At 39.3% G+C, this 23549-nt stretch overlaps 1 protein-coding gene across 1 annotated transcript in view; it reads left to right on the top strand.

The window, feature by feature from the left end:
- VWA3B (von Willebrand factor A domain containing 3B) overlaps positions 1–23549 on the top strand; it is a 211562-nt gene that overhangs the window by 140015 nt on the left and 47998 nt on the right. Inside the window, 4 exon segments of the mRNA XM_036872281.1 lie at positions 1695–1811; positions 3227–3314; positions 3394–3550; positions 20856–20974. Of these exon segments, the coding sequence (XP_036728176.1) occupies positions 1695–1811; positions 3227–3314; positions 3394–3550; positions 20856–20974 (481 nt within the window).

The raw sequence follows: 23549 nt of genomic DNA, 5'->3' as shown, positions 1-23549 counted from the left end.
TAGGGACCAAGAGGCATTGGCTGAAGCTTGGTCCCTCTTGCATGATCTGTCCATTTGCCCTGGTGTCTCTGCCTTAAGCCCATGGGGACAAAGAAGATTCCCATACTGGGCCACTTGTGCAGTAGCATCCCTTTTGCCAGTCCTGCCTGCCCATTCCAGTAAACGTGACTTTTGCTAGAAATGCTACTTGCCACTCATCCTGAACATTTTAATGGCCTTTTGTCATTTGTACCATTTCACTTAGATTTGGGATTGTTGCTATTGGTAGGCATCCCTGTGCTGAGTTTTTATTCTGTTTCAATTTTTAGTTTAGAAGAGTGATGAAATGTGGTGACTGACTGTACAGAGCTGGGGGAGTAGTTAAATCCTTGAATCCGCTGCCAGATCAATATACTTTTACTGATTATTTGCAAAGTTTGGGAATAGTACAGTTGTTATGTTTGGGGACTTTGGGAGCTAAATTTCATTTTCATTTGGACACACACCTGTTGTTTTTGCCCAGCGATTTTGATCAAGGTGGCCTGCCGGTGTAGTCAGGGGCAGGAGTTCAACTCTCCTATGTGGATCATTCATCTCTTTTGCTCACAGACGTAGCTCCTGAGAAAATTTATCCTTCTTAATTCCTTGTTACAGAGGCAACCAAAACAGGAATCACCCTGTTTGTTGCCTAGAAAAACAAATGACACATAGCACACTCCTAACTCCATGCATGGAGACCACTGGTGTTATCTTTCTGTGCAAAAGATAGACAATGCAGATTATTAGCTAATTTTCACTCTAATTGTCTAATTTCCTGTAAGAGAAGGTAAGTCCCTTCTTGTCGAAAATAGGGCGCATTTCATTTATGAATACTACATAAAGCCTTGGTACTACCGAAGGCATCCAGGTCGTGAAGTACAGAACACATTTACAATTAGTGTGGTTTCTGTGACCGTATGGGAAAAGTAATCAACATGTCTTGGTACAAACTTATTATCCTCTAAAGCAGACAGATTCAATATCAGAATTTGATAAGTGTCTACTTCCTAGTTGAAAGGACCCAACAGAGGGTAGAAAATAATATACATAAAGGCTTAGACAGCAACTGTGGTCAGCAGAGTTTCTAAAATGAACTACAGAGATGTCCCGCTCTAAACGCTGCAAGCTGTGAATGTGATGGGGCATCACTCCCATGATTCTGGGAGTGATAAGAGTGTTATGTGACCTCGGCCAGGTTCTCTAGGAGAGCCCAGTGTACTCGTGTGAGCTCCTGAAAGCAGGGTCTTTTACCAGCTGGTGGCAGAAGAGGAAGTCAGAGAGATTTGGGGCATGAGGGACATCGGTGTGCCATTGTTGGCTTGAAGATAGAGGGGGCCCATGAGTAGGAATGGGGGTGCTTAAGGAGCTGAGACAGGCCCCCAGCTGACAGCCAGCAAGGAAATGGGACCTCAGTCCTGCAACTGCAAGGAAATGAATTCTGCCAACAACCTGAATGAGCTCGGAAGCAGATTTCTCTCCAAGAGGGGCAGAGTTTGAACTCAGATCAGTGGAACAAGCCATTACCGCAGCATTTACTTGGTGGCAGTACTGTCCCCCTGAGGGTTGGGAGACTGAACTTTCTTTCTTTTTAAAGGATCCAAGAATGTAGTTGCATCTCATGAAATACCTCCTTCCAGCCCACATTCCTTTAACCCTTCTCCCTGTGGTACCCACAGAACCAACCAAAACCAGCCTGCTCAGGAGCCAGCTCTCCACCCTCAGGAGCTCAGCTTGCAGTGAGAGGAAGGACGGCCTTTCCAATTCCAGCAGCTGGAACACTCCAAGCGACAGAGGCAAGCCAGCAGGGTCTCTATGTCAGGAAGCCCAGGGTGGTCTCCCCTCCCCAGTGTGTCTGCTCCTGAAAGAGCTGGGTAGAGGTACTTTGGGGGGAAACAAATCATTTTTCAGTGAGTCCAGATAGCTTCCTCTTCAAAGGACTCCCTTGTAAATCAGGTCGGCTTGCTTTAGTGAACTGGATATTCTTAGGGTCAGACTTGCATATATAGTGCCTGGGTGTTTAATACACCCGTGGCTCGTGTAACCGCGGCACTAGTGGTGATGCTTGCTCTCACTCCGTGGTTTGAATTTGGAAACCTAATACTTCATAGTTGGTTTATTTTCTTCCCCTCATTCACAGGTGGCGCCATCCGACAAGCCCCTCTCTGACCCATATTGTCAGCCTTTTGGGGGCTAAATGTGAGGAAAATGAGACTTTTCCATTCAATTATTATGACTATTGATAATATCATTATTCTTAAAATAGTAAATTTTAAGAGTAAATTTCCTAAAAGTTTAATTCCTGTAGCACTTTTCCCTATCTTTCAAAGAGGTGATAAGTAATAAACCCCCAGCTAAACACACACATCCACACAAGCCCCTAAGTAGTAGGAAGCACCTGAGGGACAAATTTACACCTGTTGTTACTGAGCCATAGCTTAATCAAACCCTGTGTTCTTCAGTGCTGATCCGTGTGATGCCTTTTCCTCTGTTTCAGTTAACCTGCCCTATTTCCGGAATCTGCTACATGCACAGTCCTTTAAGGGGCCTATCCCATGATGATTGGGATATGATTTCTTAGGCATTTAACTAGCTCACTCCCAAACATCCCTTCCTTCTACATGCTGCTGATTCAACTAGCTCATATACCTTTTCATTTATGAATCCAAGCTTCTATAAGGATATACATTAAAAACTCCAAATAACATTTTCAATAATTTGAAAATGTGAACTTATAACTAAACAGGACCTAGTAGGGATGTTGGTTTTCTGCACAGAGCTGAGGAATTACAGAATAAACTCTCGAAACCTGAAATGTTGAACAAGGCTCTCCTGTGTAATTTGGGGGGAGTCTAATGAGGGCCACATTGAACAATTATTGGTTCATGGTATTCTTACTTGACATTTTAAAAACATGTTTTCTGGAGAATGAGTTTGTCTCATCCTTTTATGGAGAGAGATCTCAATGGCTATGGGGTGAGATAGATTAGCAAAGCAGTGAGAGTACCCTGTTCACTCTTGCATTGGTCTTTAGTGTCCATTGCAAATGAATCTTGCCTAGAACCCCCTCTGACAGATCAGTTCTGGGAAATACAGTCCATTAATTAGCCCTCACTCACAACTGAACTCAGAGATAAGTGTGATCCTTTTGCATTTTGATATAAACCCCATATATGAGGAAATTATACAGCTGCCATTTCCCTTTCCACAGAAATGGGCATCCTGCTGACAAATGAGTTCCCAGATGACAAGTCATTAGAAAGATTGACTCGAGAAGGAAACCAAGTTTATGACCAAGAGTGAGTAATTTTACTGGGACAGTTTTGTTGTGTTTTTGTTTGATATAAGTTTTAAAACGTCACAGTCTCATGTTCTTAGTTCTGCAGGAATGTCTTCAGCAAACTGGCTCAAGATCCATGGCTTGGCGGCCAAGAAGCTCACCATCATGGATGCTTTGTCCATGGCCGCCGTCCCTCACAGCCCCACCTATGTCCCCATTCTGGACAAGCATGTCGTTTCCAAGGTCTTTGATGAGGTAAAACTGATTTTCTATATGTTCCTGCTTGATGTAGTTTTCATTTCCTGCCTAAATAAAGAGTAGTCCACTTGATGTCTTGTACAGTTGTAACAGAAATGTATTTCAGCCATTGGGAAAAAATTATTTGCAAAGGCAGTAAAAAGGAGAGAGAGAAGCTCTTAAGCATTTTTGCTTCTAAGCTGAGAAGAACAATTTCTTCTTTGTTGGGTTGGCAGTTCATGGCTCGTTGCTGATGGGTGGCACTGTGGAGCTGCAGAAATGTCTGAAAAGCTTCTAGGTCAGAGTCATGAGTCACGAGTGAATATCAGTCTGTATCAAAGGACAGGGAGAGCTTGTGAGAGATTATGTCCATCCTTTGCTTACCTTCTCTTCCTAAATACAGTGGCATCTTTTCCATCATAAAAGTCTCCAAAGGAAAAAGTCAGAAAGAGGGAGGGAGAGAGACACAGAGACAGAGATGCAGAAAAAGAGAAAGATTGAGAGAGAGGATCGGAAGTGAGCCAGAGCACAAGAGCCATGAGAAAGTGAGAGTCATGTCCTGGAAGGAGAAAAAGAGCCTCCGGTAGGAGGGCGCAAGTTGGGGTTAACTGTGGGGGAAAGCCAAGCACTGTAAAGTTTGCTTTGAATTGGGCAACTGGAAAGTCCTTGCCCTATGAAGAACGGATCCAGTGGAGCAGCCAGATTGCACAGAGATGAGGAACACAAGAGAAACAAGAATAGGAAGATTGAACCCTGGTGCTTCCCGGCAAATATAGCAGCAACTAGTGATTTAAATAGGAATGTATCAAGCTTTACAGTCACTAAATTGAAATAATATGCTTAAAAGACCTTATCTCATGCTGAAATTTTACGGAGGGTATGTAGGAAATTTGGGATTTGCTTCCAAATAATCTGGACGGTGGGAGTAGTTAGGGGAAGGGAGGAGTAGATAAAGCAAGATTGGCCATGAGCTGATAATTGTTAAATTTGGATAATAAGAATATTGAGTGGGGGGAGGGTCATTCTACTGTTCTCTCTGCTTTTTTACGTATTTGGAAGTTTCCATAGTAAAAAGTTGAGAAAAAGCAAAGGCAGGAAAATTAAAAAAAAAAAAAAAGGCTTTATCTAACTGGTCTTGCAATAGCTGAAATTTGGTGTATTTGGAAGAAGCAGATGAATTGGTGGACTTTTTCTGTTAGTCACATTTAAGCGATTATACCCATGGAGTTTGATATGCATCCTGGTTTGACATGACCAGCAGTTCTTGCTCTGGAGGTTGGGTATATGACCCGTTAGGCTGGGTTCCTGATGACTTTGCCTCAAGGTGAGCGGTCCTATCCCTGGCTGTGACCTTGTGACTGGAAGATTCTATTTCTACCTTCAGTAAACTCTAACCTGATTAGTCAGATACCAACTTATCTTTTGAATTTGACTTCTTCCAAAAGCAAGAGAGAGAAACTGAATGCTGATTTATTCCTTCTAGGAAGTTTGGTGACAGCTTCTCATATTCTGTGCACTTATTTTATTAATATTCTTGAGTTTTATTTGAAAGAAAATATATTTGGTGAACTAACCCTGGAAATAGAATTTTCTGGTACTTATCATGTCTCCTTCTAAGCCTCCCAACAACCTGAGATACATTGAAAAGTAAATTCTCAAAAAACAAATATGAGAAGGTAGGAAAGCAAGCACATAAAATCAAAGGAAAGATTTATAGATTGAATATATAAAAATGTTATTTTGCATTAAAAACATATAAATAAAATGAAGGCACATCTCAGAAAAATATTTATAACATATACTACAAAGAGTTACAGGAGTAATATCTTAAATATGTGTTTGCATGTGTGTATCCATGTAAGTTAGCACGTGCTTGTGGTGTGTGTGTATAAATCAGCATTCAGTATACACACAAACATGCACATGCACCCATACCATAAAGGAATAAGAAAATGATAAATATTCCAGTGGAAAATCTAGGGGAAAAAGTTTAAAAATAAAATAAAAAGTCAAAAACCACATATAAAAATATTTCTTGCTGGTAACCAAATAAATGCATTTTTGAAAAAATGCAAATTAAAAAAAAATTAGACAACTTCCCCCCATCATCAAATTTGTAAGGTTAAAAAATACTAATAAACAGTGGTGGTGAAAATAGGATGGAATTAGAACTTTTACATCCTGCTGGGGGGAGTATAAGTTCGTATAACCTTGGCAGTATGTTCAGAGGTGTTAAGGGCTTACAACTTTTCCTCCAGCAAATCCATATGTAGATATTCCGTAATCTACAGAAGGAAGTAATCAGAAATACTGAAGAATATATTCAGAGAATAATTATTGCTGCCGTATATCTAACAATGAGAAAATTGAAAACGACCTAAATATCCAATAAGTACACCCATATGATTGAATGTCATACGTTCATTAAATATCATGTTTCTGAAGAATAAGTAATGACATGGGGAAAAGCTCTCAATACAATGCTAAATGAAAAAATCAGGGTACAAAACCGCATAGATAGTACATTAATTTGGTTACGTATGTGTATGATGTAGACATAGCACTCTTTCTCTCTCCCTTTTCTCTTTTACCAAAATGTTACTAGTGTTTATCTGAGGGGTGAGATTATTGGAGATTTGGGGGTTTGTTTATGTAATTTTTAGTTTTTGTTGTAGTTCTTTCAACTCTGAACATACATTAATGATATGCTGAGAAAAAAAAAGTTAAAAACAGACCTAAAACAAGAGATAAAATAGTTTAAATGCAAAGGACACTTGATTTTTAATTAACTTATTGGTTTATTTTTATATGATGAGTAATATATGAGTACATTCTTGTATACAATGACCATTTAGAAGTCTTTAGAGGAAAATGTCAAAGCTTCTCTCTCCACCAACCTCATTTATGAAGGAAACACTGAATAATTTGGTGAATATCCTGCTAATCCTTTTCAAGACACACACACACACATATATATGAATACATTATATATATTTTTACACATACACATAACAATTTTAATATACAAAACAATTTTAATAAGGTAATACCATATGGATTTGCTATTTTATCTTTTAAAAAAATATGTCTTAGAGACTTTTCTATGTGTGTAGATATGGGTCTATCTCATTTTTGTTAGTTGCAAATTTCTTCCCCATTGTTAATGGACATTTACCTTGTGTCCTTCCTCCCCCTATTACAAACAATCCTGTAATGGATTTCCTTGCACAGAGACTTCTGGGCACCTCTACAAGTCTATCTTTGTGATAGATGGATTGCTGGACCCAAAGGATATGTACATTTAAATATTTGACAGATTAAACCAAATCACCCTCCAAATAGGTTCTATATTTCCACTAGTTTATATTCAGAAAGACAGCCATTTTCCTAAGAGGAACTGTATATCATACTTGTTGATAAGCATTAGTTCTACAAGTATAGAGATACTTTGAAAACCTTAAAAATAGTGCGCAGACCTGATATCTTATTCAACTTGTCCTCTCCTCATATTTAGAAGAAATAAACATAGTAACTCACTGCAGCACTTTGAAATTTGCTCTCCAGGCTGTATGCAATGTATCTGAACTCTGGGGATAATAATATACCTACTCTGAGACTGTTATACTATGTATAATATAGTGAATATATATAGTATAGGTATATATATATATAGTATAAAAAGAAGTAATGCATATAATGGGCTGCAAGCACTGAATAAATGTTGGCTTTTATTATAAAAATATTCAATAAATATTACATTGCCTATTGTATGCAGGCTCTGAGCTGGGCTAGACTACAGCCTACCCAATCACAACTTACAATCTCATGGAGGAACTAGCAATTAAAATAAGAAGTTCTAGTTAAATGTGATGAGTGGGAAGAGCAGAGTGAAGATGCCAGAGAGGCCCCTAACCACCTTGAGTTGGCAGAGAGGGCTTTGGACCTGGTCTGGAAAGTTCAGACCTGGGGGATCTGATCAGTCCAGGTTTGGACCTAGGGGAGGAGGAGTTACGAGGGTGATGAGGTGGAAGGGAATGAGGAGTGACCTAGGGGGAAGTCTAAGGGTCAGAGGAAGTTTGTCATTCCAAAGAAAGTTTAGTGCAACTGGAGGAAGGTGTGAAAGCTGGTGAAGGTTGAGGTAAGGATTTTATGAAGGTCATCCTGAGGGAAACCGAAGGGTTTTTAGCAGAGGGCAGAGAAGATCAGGTTTGGTCTTTGGCTACTGTATGGAAAAGGGTTGTAGAGGTTCAAGGCTGGGACGATGGGGGGCAGTCAGGAGGCAAGGTCTAGGTGGCTGTGACCCAGGTGACAACCCTGAGGATGGACCCAAGGCTCTATATAAAGTCAAGTCGACAGGACTAAACCACATGGGGCTGAGAGAGAGAAAAATGTTGAGTGACTTCCAAGAAGGAAAAAATGGAAGAGTAGTGAGGGTCCTGTTTTTCTGGAGAACCTGTCTTCTGACCCCAGAAAGCAAAGCCAAGGGAAGAGGATGTATATTTTTTCACGTGCATTCCACCATGGGCACCTGTGCTCGTGCCTTCTGTGGCTTTGTAAATTCTCATCACAAGCCTGTGGGTACGTAGCACACGACATGCTCTCCCCGCTCCATTATTGCTCGTAAGAGCAAGAATCATGAAGATGAAGGAAATATACTGCAATAAATTCCAATTTCACCCTCAAAGCACACTTACATCTTTTATTTAATATTTTCTCTGATGGAAAGAATGGGAAAACAATGATCGAAAAATATAATCCCACTGAGTGAGATATATAGCTTTTTGAAATTTGGACCAAACAGTTTTTTGAAAAAGTAGACAAAAGTAGAATGGAGCTGAAAAGGAAACATGAATCTTAACCCACTTCACTGAGAATTGTGATTGACTTTTACTCCTGTGTTCTGTGTGCAGTCACACCTGTCTGGGTAGAATTGTAAAGCAGCATTTGGCTTTATCCCCAGCTACTTGTTTCATTCATGACTTATGTATGGGCTGTTTCTTCTTCTGGTACACAATGCTATTTTGGTTTTCATGTTTCTTGGACCAGCATCAAATCTGTCACCTTGGAAATGAAGTGTTGAGCAGAGAGGTTGCCCTAGCAACTCTTCATTACAAGGTGCTAACTGGCATATTCAGTTTTCCGTGGACCAGATAAGTTTAACCTTAGCTCTTTCAAAAAGATTAATTCATCACCAAGTCATATACAGAGTAAAACTGCTTTAGTTGTTTGATGAATCTGGAATTTAAAGCTCTTTATTGCCAAAGGCTTTGAAAAAAAAGAAACAATTCGGGAACATTAGTTTGCATCGTTGAAAAGTCCACTACATCACCACCACCACCATCATCATCATCATGTCTTACCAGCACTGCATCAAGGCTTCCTGCTTTGCCCTAATCTGGGTTCAGCACATAGCTTTGTGATCAGGTAGCCTGGGCCTGCACCCCAGCTCTGTCACTGACTCCTGATGGGTCATGGCAAGGTCCCTAATCTGGTACGTGGTGAGCCCTCAGACTAGGTTTTGAGAAAAACATTTGATCTCATCAAAGTATCTGATGGAAAATTTAGACCAGCGTAGTAAGGTGGCTTTTTTTTTTTTTAAATTATTTATTTATTTATTTATTTATGGCTGTGTTGGGTCTTCGTTTCTGTGCAAGGGCTTTCTCTAGCTGTGGCAAGCGGGGGCCACTCTTCATCGCGGTGCGCGGGCCTCTTCACTATCGCGGCCTCTCTTGTTGCGGAGCACAGGCTCCAGATGCGCAGGCTCAGTAGTTGTGGCTCACGGGCCTAGTTGCTCCGTGGCATGTGGGATCCTCCCAGACCAGGGCTCGAACCCGTGTCCCCTGCATTGGCAGGCAGATTCTCAACCACTGCGCCACCAGGGAAGCCCCAGTAAGGTGGCTTTTTATCTCATCATTTAGCTGACGAGGAATGTTAGGGATGCTGCTAAGGGCATGGCATTTTGTTGCTTTCAAATATAGTAGCGATGAAAACGATACTGATAGAAAAGTTTATTTTAATTAAAAAATTTGAAAGGACAGTTAATACAAAAGCTATACATAATCATTGTGTAGAAAAGTTAGAAAATACAGATAAGTAGAAAAGAAACAATAGAATATAATTCCTCACAGATGAATTGTTTGGTGGTTATCTGGCCCAAGTTTTTTCACTACATATATATCCTTTGTTCTTTGTTTTTGTTTTACCAAGATGAAGTTGAACTAAAGATACTCTGTGCCTTGATTTTTACTTAACAGTCTATTTCAAACATTATTGCATGCCAGCAAATACTCATTTACTATACCAATTAAAATGCTAGTGACCTCACTAGCATTTTAATTGAAATTTACATTTAAAATTTTTATTTTTATTTTCTAAAAATTTAGATTGAAATTTGTGAGATATAACCTACACTGTAGCAAGCAACATACTTTCATGAGTTTATGAGTGATCTGACTGACACTTCTCTTTCCCAGTTCACTTTGTAGCCCCACCTTCAATTTGTTCTGTGGAGCCTGGAGATGTTTCTGTTTAAGCAGAGGTTTAAGCTTCAGCACTCAGCAGTTTGCACAACTATAAAGTCACTGCACCTTGTTCAGGGTCAGCCATGTGGGATTTGCACAGCCTTTGCATTTTCATTACTCACATCCAGTCAGACCTCTCCTTGGCCAGTCTGACAGCAGGCTCTGGGATATTTATTGGAAGAAATGATTTAGTTGAAAAGCAGTGAAGTTGGTGAATTCAGTTAGTGTTGAGTGATGAATATATAAACACCAGTTTACACTATTTTCTCATTTTCAAAATGTTGTGGGATTGCTTACAAACACAGCCAGAATGTTGTCAGGCAGAATTCTTCCTGTACTACTTTAACAGCTAATAACTGTGTGTACAGTTCTGTATCCCCCTTTCTTCATTTAGCATATCTTATGAACATATTTCCTTGTAATGACCAATTTTGGATGAATTTTAATGGTTGTGCTAATATTCAATAACATAAATTACTACAATTAATTTAACTATTCCCCCCATTATTGGGCAGTTTACTTGGAATTTTAAGAGTGCCTATTTTCCTACATCTTTGCTGTTACTTAGAGCAGCAACATTAAAAAAAAAAACCCTACCAATTGCTAAGTGAAAATGGTATTCAATTTTAATATTTTTTCTTTTATTGTTTGAGAATAGTTTTCTTGTGTAAGCTAAATATATCTCTTAAAATCTTGGTTACATCATTCACCTTCTTGGCAAACATCTCTTTTAAAATAGCAAAGGTACACTCATCTCGTGCCTCAATAACGGAGAACTCAAATTTGGTAGACTCCAAACACAATATTTTACGATAGAGATAAACTTTTAAAAATGTTGGAGCCTCAGCTATTATTTGAATTTATATAATTTTAGTCTTTTACGTATTCAGTAAATGGTTACTTTGTACATGCATTGTGCTAGAAACTAGTATTTTTTAAAGGAATAAAAAACTAGAGTTCAGTGGAGAGGAAAACCAAATAACAAAACTGCATTTCAATGTATGTATCTATAGAGGGATTAAATGAGAAAATATATGGATTGCCTAGTACTTGGCAAAGAGTAAGAGATGAACACTATTATCATTTTTTTAAGTTTTTATTTTATTGTTATTTTTTATACAGCAAGTTCTTATTAGGTATCAATTTTATACATATTAGTGTTTACATGTCAATCCCAATCTCCCAATTCATCCCACCGCCGCCACCCCCCCCCCACCCCGCTTTCCCCCCCTGGTGTCCATACATTTGTTCTCTACATCTGTGTCTCTATTTCTGCCTTGCAAACCAGTTCATCTGTACCATTTTTCTAGATTCCACATATATGCATTAATATATGATATTTGTTTTTCTCTTTCTGACTTACTTCATTCTGTATGACAGTCTCTAGGTCCATCCACGTCTCTACAAATGACCCAATTTCATTCCTTTTTATGGCTGAGTAATATTCCATTGTATATATGTACCACATCTTCCTTATCCATTCACCTGTCGATAGGCATTTACGTTGCTTCCGTGACCTGGCTATTGTAAATAGTGCTGCAATGAACATTGGGGTGCATGTGTCTTTTTGAATTATAGTTTTCTGTGGGTATATGCCCAGTAGTGGGGTTGCTGGGTCATATGGTAATTCTATTTTTAGTTTTTTAAGGAACCTCCATACTGTTCTCCATAGTGGCTGTATCAATTTACATTCCCACCAACAGTGCAAGAGGATTCCCTATTCTCCACACCCTCTCCAGCATTTGTTGTTCGTAGCTTTTCTGATGACGCCCATTCTAACTGGTGTGAGGTGATACCTCATTGTAGTTTTGATTTGCATTTCTCTAATAATTAGTGATGTTGAGCAGCTTTTCATGTGCTTCTTGGCCATCTGTATGTCTTCTTTGAGAAATGTCTATTTAGGTCTTCTGCCCATTTTTTGATTGGGTTGTTTGTTTTTTTAATATTGAGCTGCATGAGCTGTTTATATATTTTGGAGATTAATCCTTTGTCCGTTGATTCGTTTGCAAATATTTTTTCCCATTCTGAGGGTTGTCTTTTCATCTTGTTTGTAGTTTCCTTTGCTATGCAAAAGCTTTTAAGTTTCATTAGGTCCCATTTGTTTATTTTTGTTTTTATTTCCATTACTCTAGGAGGTGGGTCAAAAAAGATCTTGCTGTGATTTATGTCAAAGAGTGTTCTTCCTATTTTTCCTCTAAGAGTTTTATAGTGTCTGGTCTTATGTTTAGGTCTTTAATCCATTTTGAGTTTATTTTTGTGTATGGTGTGAGGGAGTGTTCTAATTTCATTCTTTTACATGTAGCTGTCCAGTTTTCCCAGCACCACTTATTGAAGAGACTGTCTTTTCTCCATTGTGTATCCTTGCCTCCTTTGTCATAGATTAGTTGACCATAGGTGTGTGGGTTTATCTCTGGGCTTTCTATCCTGTTCCATTGATCTATATTTCTGTTTTTGTGCCAGTACCATATTGTTTTGATTGCTGTAGCTTTGTAGTACAGTCTGAAGTCAGGGAGTCTGATTCCTCCAGCTCCGTTTTCTTCTCTCAAGATTGCTTTGGCTATTCGGGGTCTTTTGTGTCTCCATGCAAATTTTAAGATTTTTTTGTTCTAGTTCTGTAAAAAATGCCATTGGTAATTTGATAGGGATTGCATTGAATCTGTAGATTGCTTTGGGTAGTATAGTCATTTTCAGAATATTGATTCTTCCAATCCAAGAACATGGTATATCTCTCCATCTGTTTGTGTCATCGTTGATTTCTTTCATCAGTGTCTTATAGTTTTCTGAGTACAGGTCTTTTACCTCCCTAGGTAGGTTTATTCCTAGGTATTTTATTCTTTTTGTTGCAATGGTGAATGGGATTGTCTCCTTAATTTCTCTTTCTGGTCTTTCATTGTTAGTGGATAGGAATGCAAGAGATTTCTGTGCTTTAATTATGTATCCTACAACTTCACCAAATTCATTGATTAGCTCTAGTAGTTTTCTCGTGGCATCTTTAGGATTATCTATGTACAGTATCATGTCATCTGCCAACAGTGACAGTTTTACTTCTTCTTTTCCAATTTGTATTCCTTTTATTTCTTTTTCTTCTCTTATTGCCATGGCTGGGACTTCCAAAACTATGTTGAATAATAGTGGTGAGAGTGGACATCCTTGTCTTTTTCCTGATCTTAGAGGAAATGCCTTCAGTTTTTCATCATTGAGAATGATGTTTGCTGTGGGTTTGTCATATATGGCCTTTATTATGTTGAGGTAGGTTCCCTCTATGCCCACTTTCTGGAGAGTTTTTTTTTTTATCATAAATGGGTATTGAATTTTGTCAAAAGCTTTTTCTGCATCTATTGGGATGATCATATGGTTTTTATTCTTCAATTTGTTAATATGGTGTATCACATTGATTGATTTGTGTACATTGAAGAATCCTTGTATCCCTGGGATAAATCCTACCTGATCATGTTGTGTGATCTTTTTAATGTGTTGTTGGATTCTGTTTGTTACTATTTTGTTGAGGATTTTTGCATCTATATTCATCAGTGATATTGGTCTGTAATTATCTTTTTTTGTAGTATCTTTGTCTGGTTTTGGTATCAGGGTGATAGTGGCCTCATAGAATGAATCTGGGAGTGTTCCTTCCTCTGCAGTTTTTTGGAAGAGTTTGAGAAGGATGGGTGTTAGCTCTTCTCTAAATGTTTGATAGAATTCACCTGTGAAGCCATCTGGTCCTGGACTTTTGTTTGTTGGAAGATTTTTAATCACAGTTTCAATTTCATTACTTGTGATTGGTCTGTTCGTATTTTCTATTTCTTCCTGGTTCAGTCTTGGACGTTATACCTTACTAAGAATTTGTCCATTTCTTGCAGGTTGTCCATTTTATTGGCATAGAATGGCTTGTACTAGTCTCTTATGTTGCTTTGTATTTCTGTGGCATCCATTGTAACTTCTCCTTTTTCATTTATATTTTTATTGATTTCAGTCCTCTCCCTCTTTTTCTTGATGAGTCTGGCTAACGGTTTATCAATTTTGTTTATCTTGTCAAAGAACCAGCTTTTAGTTTTATTGATCTTTGCTATTGTTTTCTTTGTTTCTATTTCATTTATTTCTGCTCTGATCTTTATGATTTCTTTCCTTCTACTAACTTTGGGTTTTGTTTGTTCTTCTTTCCCTAGTTCCTTTAGGTGTAAGGTTAGATTGTTTATTTGAGATTTTTCTTGTTTCTTATTGTATTGTTATAAACTTCCCTCTTAGAACTGCTTTTGCTGCATCCCATAGGTTTTGGATCATCGTGTTTTCGTTGTCATTTGTCTCTAGGTATTTTTTGATTTCCTCTTTGATTTCTTCAGTGATTTCTTGGTTATTTGGTAACGTATTGTTTAGCCTCCATGTGTTTGTGTTTTTTACATTTTTTTCCCTGTAATTTCTTTCTGATCTCATATCGCTGTGGTCGGAAAAGATGCTTGATATGATTTCAATTTTCTTAAATTTACTGAGGCTTGATTTGTGACCCAAGATGTGATCTATCCTGGAGAATGTTCCATGCCCACTTGAGAAGAAAGTTTAATCTGCTGTTTTCAGGTGAAATGTCCTATAAATATCAATTAAATATATCTGTTCTATTGTGTCATTTAAAGCTTGTGTTTCCTTATTAATTTTCTGTCTGGATGATCTGTTCATCTGTGTAGGTGAGGTGTTAAAGTCCCCCACTATTATTGTGTTACTGTCGATTTCCTTTTTTATAGCTGTTAGCATTTGCCTTATGTATGGAGGTGCTCCTATGTTGGGTGCATATATATGTATAATTGTTCTATCTTCTTCTTGGATTGATCCCTTGGTCGTTATGTGGTGTCCTTCCTTGTCTCTTGTAACATTCTTTATTTTAAAGTCTATTTTATCTGATATGAGTATTGGTACTCCAGTTTTCTTTTGATTTCCATTTGCATGGAAAATCTTTTTCCATCCCCTCACTTTCAAGTCTGTATGTGTCCCTAGGTCTGAATTGGGTCTCTTGTAGATTACATATATATGGGTCTTGATTTTGTATCCATTCAGCGAGCCTCTGTCTTTTGGTTGGAGCATTTAATCCATTCACATTTAAGGTGATTGTCAATATGTATGTTCCTGTTACCATTTTCTTAATTGTTTTGGGTTTGTTTTTGTAGGTCCTTTTCGCTCTTATGTTTCCCGCTTAGAGAAGTTCCTTTAGCATTTGTTGTAGAGCTGGTTTGGTGGTGCTGAATTCTCTTAGCTTTTGCTTGTCTATAAAGCTTTTGATTTGTTTGTCAAATCTGAATGAGATCCTTGCCAGGTAGAGTAATCTTGGTTGTACGTTCTTCCCTTTCATCACTTTAAATATATCGTGCCACTCCCTTTTGGCTTGTAGAGTTTCTGCTGAGAAATCAGCTGTTAACCTTACGGGAGTTCCCTTGTATGTTATTTGTCGTTTTTCCCTTGTTACTTTTAATAATTTTTCTTTGTCTTTAATTTTTGTCAATTTGATTACTCAGCATCTTTCTCCTTGGGTTTATCCTGCCTGGGACTCTCTGCACTTCCTGGACTTGGGTGGCTATTTCCTTTCCCATGTTAGGGAAGTTTTTGACTATAAGCTCTTCAAATATTTCCTTCGTTCCTTTCTCTCTCTCTTCTTCTTCGGGACCCCTATAATGTGAATGTTGGTGCATTTAATGTTGTCCCAGAGATCTCTTATGCTGTCTTAATTTCTTTTCATTCTTTTTTCTGTATTCTCTTCCATGGCAGTGTTTTCCACCATTCTGTCTTTCAGGTCACTTATCCGTTCTTCTGCTTCAGTTATTCTGCTATTGATTCCTTCTAGTGTAGTTTTCATTTCAGTTATTATATTGTTCATCTCTGTTTGTTCTTTAATTCTTCTAGGTCTTTGTTAAACATTTCTTGCATCTTCTTGATCTTTGCCTCCATTCTTTTTCCGAGGTCCTGTATCATCTTCACTATCAATATTCTGAATTCTTTTTCTGGAAGGTTGCCTATCTCCACTTCATTTAGTTGTTTTTCTGGGGTTTTATTTTGTTCCTTCATTTTCTACATAGTCCTCTGCCTTTTCATTTTGTCTCTCTTTCTGTGAATTTGGTTTTCATTCCACAGGCTGCTGGTCTGTAGTTCTTCTTGCTTCTGCTGTGTGCCCTGTGGTGGATGAGGCTATCTAAGAGGTTTGTGCAAGCTTCCCGATGGGAGGGACTGGTGGTGGGCAGAGCTGAGTTTTGCTCTGGTAGGCAGAGCTTAGTAAAATTTAATCCGCTTGTCTGATGATGGATGGGGCTGAGTTCCCTCCCTGTTGGTTGTTTGGCCTGAGGCGACCCAGCACTAGAGCCTGCAGGCTCTTTGGAGGGGCTAATGGCAGGCTCTGGGAGGGCTCACGCCAAGGAGTACTTCCCAGAACTTCTGCTGCCAGTGTCCTTGTCCCCACGGTAAGCCACAGCTGTCCCCCACCTCTGCAGGAGAACCTCCAACACTAGCAGGTAGGTCTGGTTCAGTCTCCTGTGGGGTCACTGCTCTTTTCCCCTGGGTCCTGATGTGTACACTACTTTGTGTGTGCCCTCCAAGAGTGGAGTCTCTGTTTCCCCCAGTCCTGTCGAAGTCCTGCAATCAAATCCCGCTAACCTTCATAGTCTGATTCTCTGGGAAATCTTCCTCCTGTTGCCCAACCCCCAGGTTGGGAAGCCTGACGTGGGGCTCAGAACCTTCACTCCAGTGGGAGGACTTCTGTGGTATGAGTGTTCTCCAGTTTGTGAGTCACCCACCCAGTGGTTATGGGATTTGATTTTATTGTGATTGTGCCCCTCCTACCATCTCATTGCAGCTTCTCCTTTGTCTTTGGATGTGGGGTATCTTTTTTGGTGAGTTCCGGTGTCTTCCTGTCAATGATTGTTCAGCAGTCACTTGTGATTCTGGTGCTCTAGCGAGAGGAAGTGAGCACATGTCCTTCTACTCCGCCATCTTGAAGCTACAATCCCATTACTGATAAAACTATTCTTAATAGAATTGATAAAACTGTTCTCAACTATTGACAAAATTAGTGGTTAAAGTGTATCTCTGGTCTAACACTGGGAAAAATTCTAACAGAATCAGCCCAAACTAGGGCTGTCCATGTATTCCAGCAATTATGGTCAGTATCTCTCTCTCACTCCCCCCTCCCCCCCACCCCCCCTTCCTCCCTCTGCCCTCCATCCCTCACAGTTAAAATCTTCTCACACAGGGTGTGATTAGCATCAATTTGGTAAGGCTTCTAGGTTAACCTCAAGAGAAGTGAAGTAGGTAATACCTTGAGGCTCCCTTTTATTATCAGTGTCCAGAGGGGTCTCCCATTAGTTGGTAATGCTTGATTTGCATTATAAGAGATAGCAAGTATCTTTGACCAATAGAATGAAATGGAAGCAAGGGTATACCAGTTCCAAGCCCAGGCATTAAGGCTCCTTGGTTATTTCTACTTACTCATTTGTGCCTGGGAATATGCCTGGTCAAGCCTGCTAGAGACACGTGGAGCAGAGCCAAGTCCCCCCAGTCATTCCAAGAAGTCATTCCTAGATCAGCCAACAGCTAGTTGGTTGTTCCATTATTTTCTTTTGAAAACATAAACAATTATATATATGTATTCATATCTCCGTATTACTTTCCTAGGTTTGCTGTGACAAAGTGTACCGCAAACTGGGTGGCTTAGAAATTTGTTTATTCTTTCACAATTCTGGAGGCTGGAAGTCTGAAATCTAAGTGTTGGCAGGGCCATGCTTCCTCTGACTGCTCTAAGGAAGAGCCCTTCCTTGACTCTTCCTAGCTTCTGGTGGTGGAATCCTTGGCATCCCTTGGCTTGGAGCTGCATTACTCCAGTCTCTGCCTCTGTCATCACATGGCCTGGTGTTCTCTGTCTCTGTGTCTACATTTCCCTCTTCTTATAAAAAAAAAAAAAAAGAGTTAACAAGTAAAACATGTTCAGGAGGTGTGACCAGGTGCTTTCATTCCCTCTCAAATAGTGTCAGTTTCCTCATTAACCACACTCTCCTCCCCACCTGCTTCCCTACAGAAGCTGGGAAGCCATGATTCTGATCCCCCAAGTCCCTGTGAGAATGCCCCTTATGACCTCATAGTCACACTAAACTTGACATCATCAAGAGAATAGCCCATGGGACCTCCACGTGACCACCATGTTGTAAAAACTAAGACCACAGACTGAAGGTGTGGAGTATGACTTTGTCTTTCCCTAAATCTGCATGCAGAAAGGAATGAGAGTGGGTGCACACGAGCCAAATTTGAACTCCTACCACACTGAAGTCCATGATGGCCATGCAAGGCATGAGATCCAAATCCACCAAAGAGGGAGGTAGAACATTAAACAGTGGGTTTTCTTTACGCATCATCAGTCAGGCATCCAGCGGATCCTGGTGAAATGGTATAATGCTGCTAAATATTTCGTGGTGTTGATTTGCAGTTGAGCCATAAGCTGGCAATTTGCAGAGCTACTTATAGACTTCTAGAGGGGTCTTCTTCCCAGGGGAGATAAATATGTAAGGGTCTTTCATTTTGTTGAGACTGATTATTTTTCCTCTGAAAGTTTATGTGAAATTTTAAGAGGTGGTGTTTTTTGTTTGTTTGGTTGGGTTTTTTTTCCACTTCTGCAAATTTCATTGTTTTCAAAGTCCAGTCAACTCACCTTTTAACCCACTGTTTTGGCTTCTTCTCTTTGACAAAGATTGCTTAGAAACCACATGATGAATTCTTGTGTCTGACAGGTAGCAAGGTTTGACTATTCAGCCAGACTAAATTTCTTGCTTTTCAGCCTTCTGAATCTTTGGCTATTTTGTTTGTTTCTTTTGGTCTTGATGTTTTAATTGCAAAATTATGTAGTTTTCAGTTTCAATATCTATTTTTTTACATGATTTTATTTTATTATTTAAAATACTATTCTTTTTCTCATCCATTTGTTCTTAACGGCACTCTGTTCTTACACTTTTATATGACTGTTACATCTTTGAACAACCTAATCATACTTAATTTTAATCATAATTCATATAAAGTTATTGTTAGGTGGCTCGTAAAATTAATTTCTACTCATGTGAATTGATGTTCTGATTGTTGATTTGCTCAGCTACTGTTTTTAGCATTTTTGTGTGTGTATTTAGGAATTTTAGTACGTTGGCACATTTTGACAAGATTTTTAAAAATCTGGTTTTTTCTCTGTCTTCTGTTTTGCAGTTACCTAAATCCATCCCCTTGTACCCCAGTCATTGGTATTTAGAGCTCTTGTCCCATGATGATACTGGGATAGTGTAGATTGAGGGTGGCTTGGTTCAGTTCTTGGTTGTTAGACTGCACTAGTGTCCTCTCTCACCAGGCAGGGCCTCCTTGCAGGGGTGAGAGAACCTCATACTAGTGCTGGCTTCAGGCACTGAGCCTGACTCAGAGTCCCACTTGCTTTCTGGGAGCTGAGCTCCCACCGCCCCTGCCATCTTTGCCCACGAGAGTCAACAAACACACAACTTCAGCCCTGCTGACTTATTCAACTTTTTGTCTCTAGAAATACATCAACCATGCATCTTTCTTTTTCCTTCTCTCCTTCTTCCTTTCCCTTCTCTCCTTCTTCCTTTCCTTCCTTTCTTTTTATGCATTTTTTTCCTTAAATAACAACAATACAATTTTTGTATGATTTTGAAGGCAAAGGGGAACATAAAACATGAACTCTGTATCATCTGGATTGGAAGTACAAATTTACTTCTTAAAAGTGATTCCCACATTTTTTTAAATTAACATATCAATTTACTGAAATTACTGATAGAAAATATTCTGAAAGTAAATATCACAGGTCCCTGTTGTCAAGGCCAAAGCTTTCTTTCATCTTATTATGATTAATTGGGTTTTTTTTAATTAATTTTTATTGGTGTATAGTTGCTTTGATTCCCCACATTTCTAAAATGCCTACATGCTCCTCGTGGTTGGAATCATATACAGTATCGAAACACTGTTAGACCTTGTATTCTCCCATTAGACTTTTTCTTTTTATGTAAATATTAAGATATGGAATAAGCCTTTTTGCAAACATACATTTATTCATTTATCAATAGATATTTGTTGAGGGCCAGGCACTGTTCTAGGTGATAGGAATACAGCAGTGAATGAAACAAAGTAATATGCAAACAGGTAAGTGTAAAATATTACAGGTACTGTTAAGATAGCATGGAATCAGAGGCAGCCCCAAACCCAGAAGCAAGCATCAGACACAGACAGAAAGAACTCAAAAAGATGCCCTCTCTTTCTGGTTCTCTGCTGTTCTTACAGAAAGTGGTTTCACTGATCACTAAGCCTTCTTTATTTGACATGTATAAAGATCTCTTATAAATTGATAAAGAAAATGGTCAAAAGATATTAACTATAATCAGATATTCTTAAGAGAAAATCAAATTTAAAATAAATATGTGAGAAAGATGTTTAACCCAACTAGTAATTTACAAAGTAGCAACAATGGGATTCTATTTCTTATCGCCTATGCCCTTCAGTTTGACAGAGGCTTATTAAGATAACACTTGATTCTGATTTGAGTTTCCTGAAACAGGTTTTTTTTGGGGGGGGGGTATTTTTAAAATATATAGTTTTAAAAATTGGAAGGAAAAAGTTAGCAGTGATATCTCTGATTCTTATTTTTTTAATTTTCTGTATTTTCTCATTTCTCTACAAACATAATGTATTGATTTTATAGTCAGAAAAACATACTGTACAGCCATTAGATCCATTTTTGAAGGCAAATGTTAACCTATCAAGTGACCTTTTCCTTTGGCATTGGCATATAGGTGTTCCCTCTGGCACATGTGTGCAATGACACAAATAAGATGACTTTAGTTAACCCCCAAGGAGTGAAGCTCAATATCTACAAGCAAAAAGTGGAACAGGCAATTAAGTCCTATGAAAAGTGAGTATTACACCTGGCTACTCTTTAATGGATGTGGAATTTGTTTTGGCTTGTTTTCCCTTCTTTTAGCTTAAATTTTTCATCTGGCGCAGCTATTTAACAATGGTCCATAAGGAATATTAACAGCAGCAGCAGCTAACATAAGGGGCTCCCTCTGTGCCAGCATTGCGTTAAGTACTGGGTTGGCCAAAAAGTTCGTTCGAGTTTTTCCCTAAGATGTTACAGAAAAACCCGAGCAAACTTTTTGGCCAACCCAATACTTTACCTGAGTATGTCCAACAGGGTTTTCAAGAAACCATCTTCCCTTTCCAAACTCTGTAGAAATCTCATGTTTCCATGAACTCTTTAAAGCTTTCCTTTTAGCAGAGTGAATTGGACCATTTTAGCATCTAACATTCTGTAAAGTGACACCACACCACAATAAAGAAATAAAACACCACAATAATGAGATAATTTATTTAAACAATTTTTATATCAAAATCAAGAAGATGACCAAGTTGACTACAGTGAAAACTGTACTGAGCTAGGGGGCCTTTTTTCCCAAGGGCAAATAACCCAGGGTTTGCCAGGCAACTGCCAGGCTGGAGAAGGAGACCCAGGTGGGAAGGAGACCCAGGGTCCTTGAATCCCAGCTCCTTCCTGGGGCCTGGCTCCTTCCGGCCTGACCCAGGAGCCCGCCTCAGAGTGTTGGTGGAGAACACAGCTCTGGGGCTAGAATCTCACCCACTCCCAGCTCTCTAATCACCTCCGCACCCTGCCCCTCAGCACTTAATTAGCCCTTGGTGCACACGCTTAATTAAACTTTGAGCTACCCAGCTCCTCCAGGCAAGCCTATTCTTGGTTCTGGAAGCTGTGCAATTGGGTTTTCATTTACCACCATGTGGTTGAGAAAAAGGTAATAAAGTACGCCAAAGTGAACGACGGGGCCCAGGCCAGCATTTACTGATCTGCTGTCATTTTGCAGTGTGTCTAGTGTGTGTTCAAAAAAAAGTATAAAGCCTGACTTGTGTTGCCTGGAGTGCACGACCCAGCGCAGAGGCTGGCCTTTCCGCCCCACGCCCATCACAGTCTTCTCCGAATCTCCTTACACTTGAGCCTCCTCCACTGCCCTTGCCTGAGAGCTGAGGCTGTGTCGCATGGGCTCCTGCAGCTGCCTCCACGGGCTTCTCAGGACTTCTCTGAGTCTTTGCGGGCCCTTAGTTTCTCTCAAAGGCAGGCTGAACTCTGCCAAGGCTCGCCCTCCCCTGTGGGCCTGAGACTTTGCTCTGTAGGTACCCTCTTACTGGTTCTGGCCCTCTTCTCCGCCTCCCCACCCCCGCACCAGGCAGTCCTTCCCTTGCCTTGAAGCTCCACTGCCCCTCTTCCTGTCCCCTCCCACCAGCTGTCCTCTTTCTTCCCTTCTTGCCTCAGCACCAATGGCCCTCCCCAGAGAGGCCTTTCCCCAACAACTCTGCACCACCCACCTTGCGTGTGGCCCTCGGAGCGCTCACAGCTTCTGTACAGGCCTGTCCCTTCCCTGCGAGGATGTCGGCCCCCAAAGGCAGGGGCTGGGCTGCTTGCTTTCCCCCTGGTCTCCTCTTCCTAGCAGGTGTCACTATATATATATATATACGTATACATATATATATATATGTATTTGACTGTTGGAATTTAATTTGAATTTGATCTAATTCAAGTTTACTTATTAAAATTGATCCAATTCAGTTATTCAAAATGAAATATAATAATATCATTCATATTGTAATTTAATTTGCTTGACTCATTCAAATCTTTGAGTGCTGTAATTACCTGGTCTGTGAAAGCCTGATGCCAGGCCATGAGCTGGGGCTTTGAGGTCAGATAGCTCGGGGGTTTCATTCTTGGCTCTGACAGCTACTTGACAGGTCATATGACACTTGTGAGCTTCATTTGCAAGATCACGGGGCAGTTGTGAGGGTTATGTAAATTATATATAAAGAGCAACTAATGTTAATTATTTCCCTCTTTCATTCCCTATATCTTCTAATGCTAAAATAACCATAAATACATGGAATGGAAGGGTCACACAGCTCTTCCCACTGAGCTGACCCTTTCCCAAGAGTTTCCAGAAGGACAGGGACCCTTCCTTCCCAGGCAGAAGAGAGTCCTTCATTAATGGCAATACCAAAATACAGACATAGTAGTGATTTGTTCCAGTTCTTACTTCCAGTGAGTGAATCGGAAAAGCCTTTTAGTACCCTTAGAGGAATATTATACTATATTGTTTATTAAAATGATATTAATTTAAATATGATCATTAACATTTATTTTAATATGATTAATATTTGATATTATTGATTGCATTAGTATTAATAACTTGATGTTTATTTTAAATGAATTATTTATTTAATATTGTTATTTAATCATATTAACATTAATATTATACAGAACAAAGCTTCCTGATCTTTTGTATTCAATAGTATTTAAGAATTTTGCTGGCATAAATGTCAGTTCCCTTTTCCATCTTGCTTCATCTTTGTGAAGATAGGCAGAATATGAAAAGATGAAAAGTAATTAATGAAACTTAGTTTATCCCCATCTCATCCCCAATAAAACG

Source organism: Balaenoptera musculus, chromosome 13 (assembly GCF_009873245.2).
Source record: "Balaenoptera musculus isolate JJ_BM4_2016_0621 chromosome 13, mBalMus1.pri.v3, whole genome shotgun sequence".
Taxonomy (NCBI): Eukaryota; Metazoa; Chordata; class Mammalia; order Artiodactyla; family Balaenopteridae; genus Balaenoptera; species Balaenoptera musculus.
Note: the sequence above shows the minus strand (reverse complement) of the source record. Positions and strands in the feature narration are given on the sequence as shown.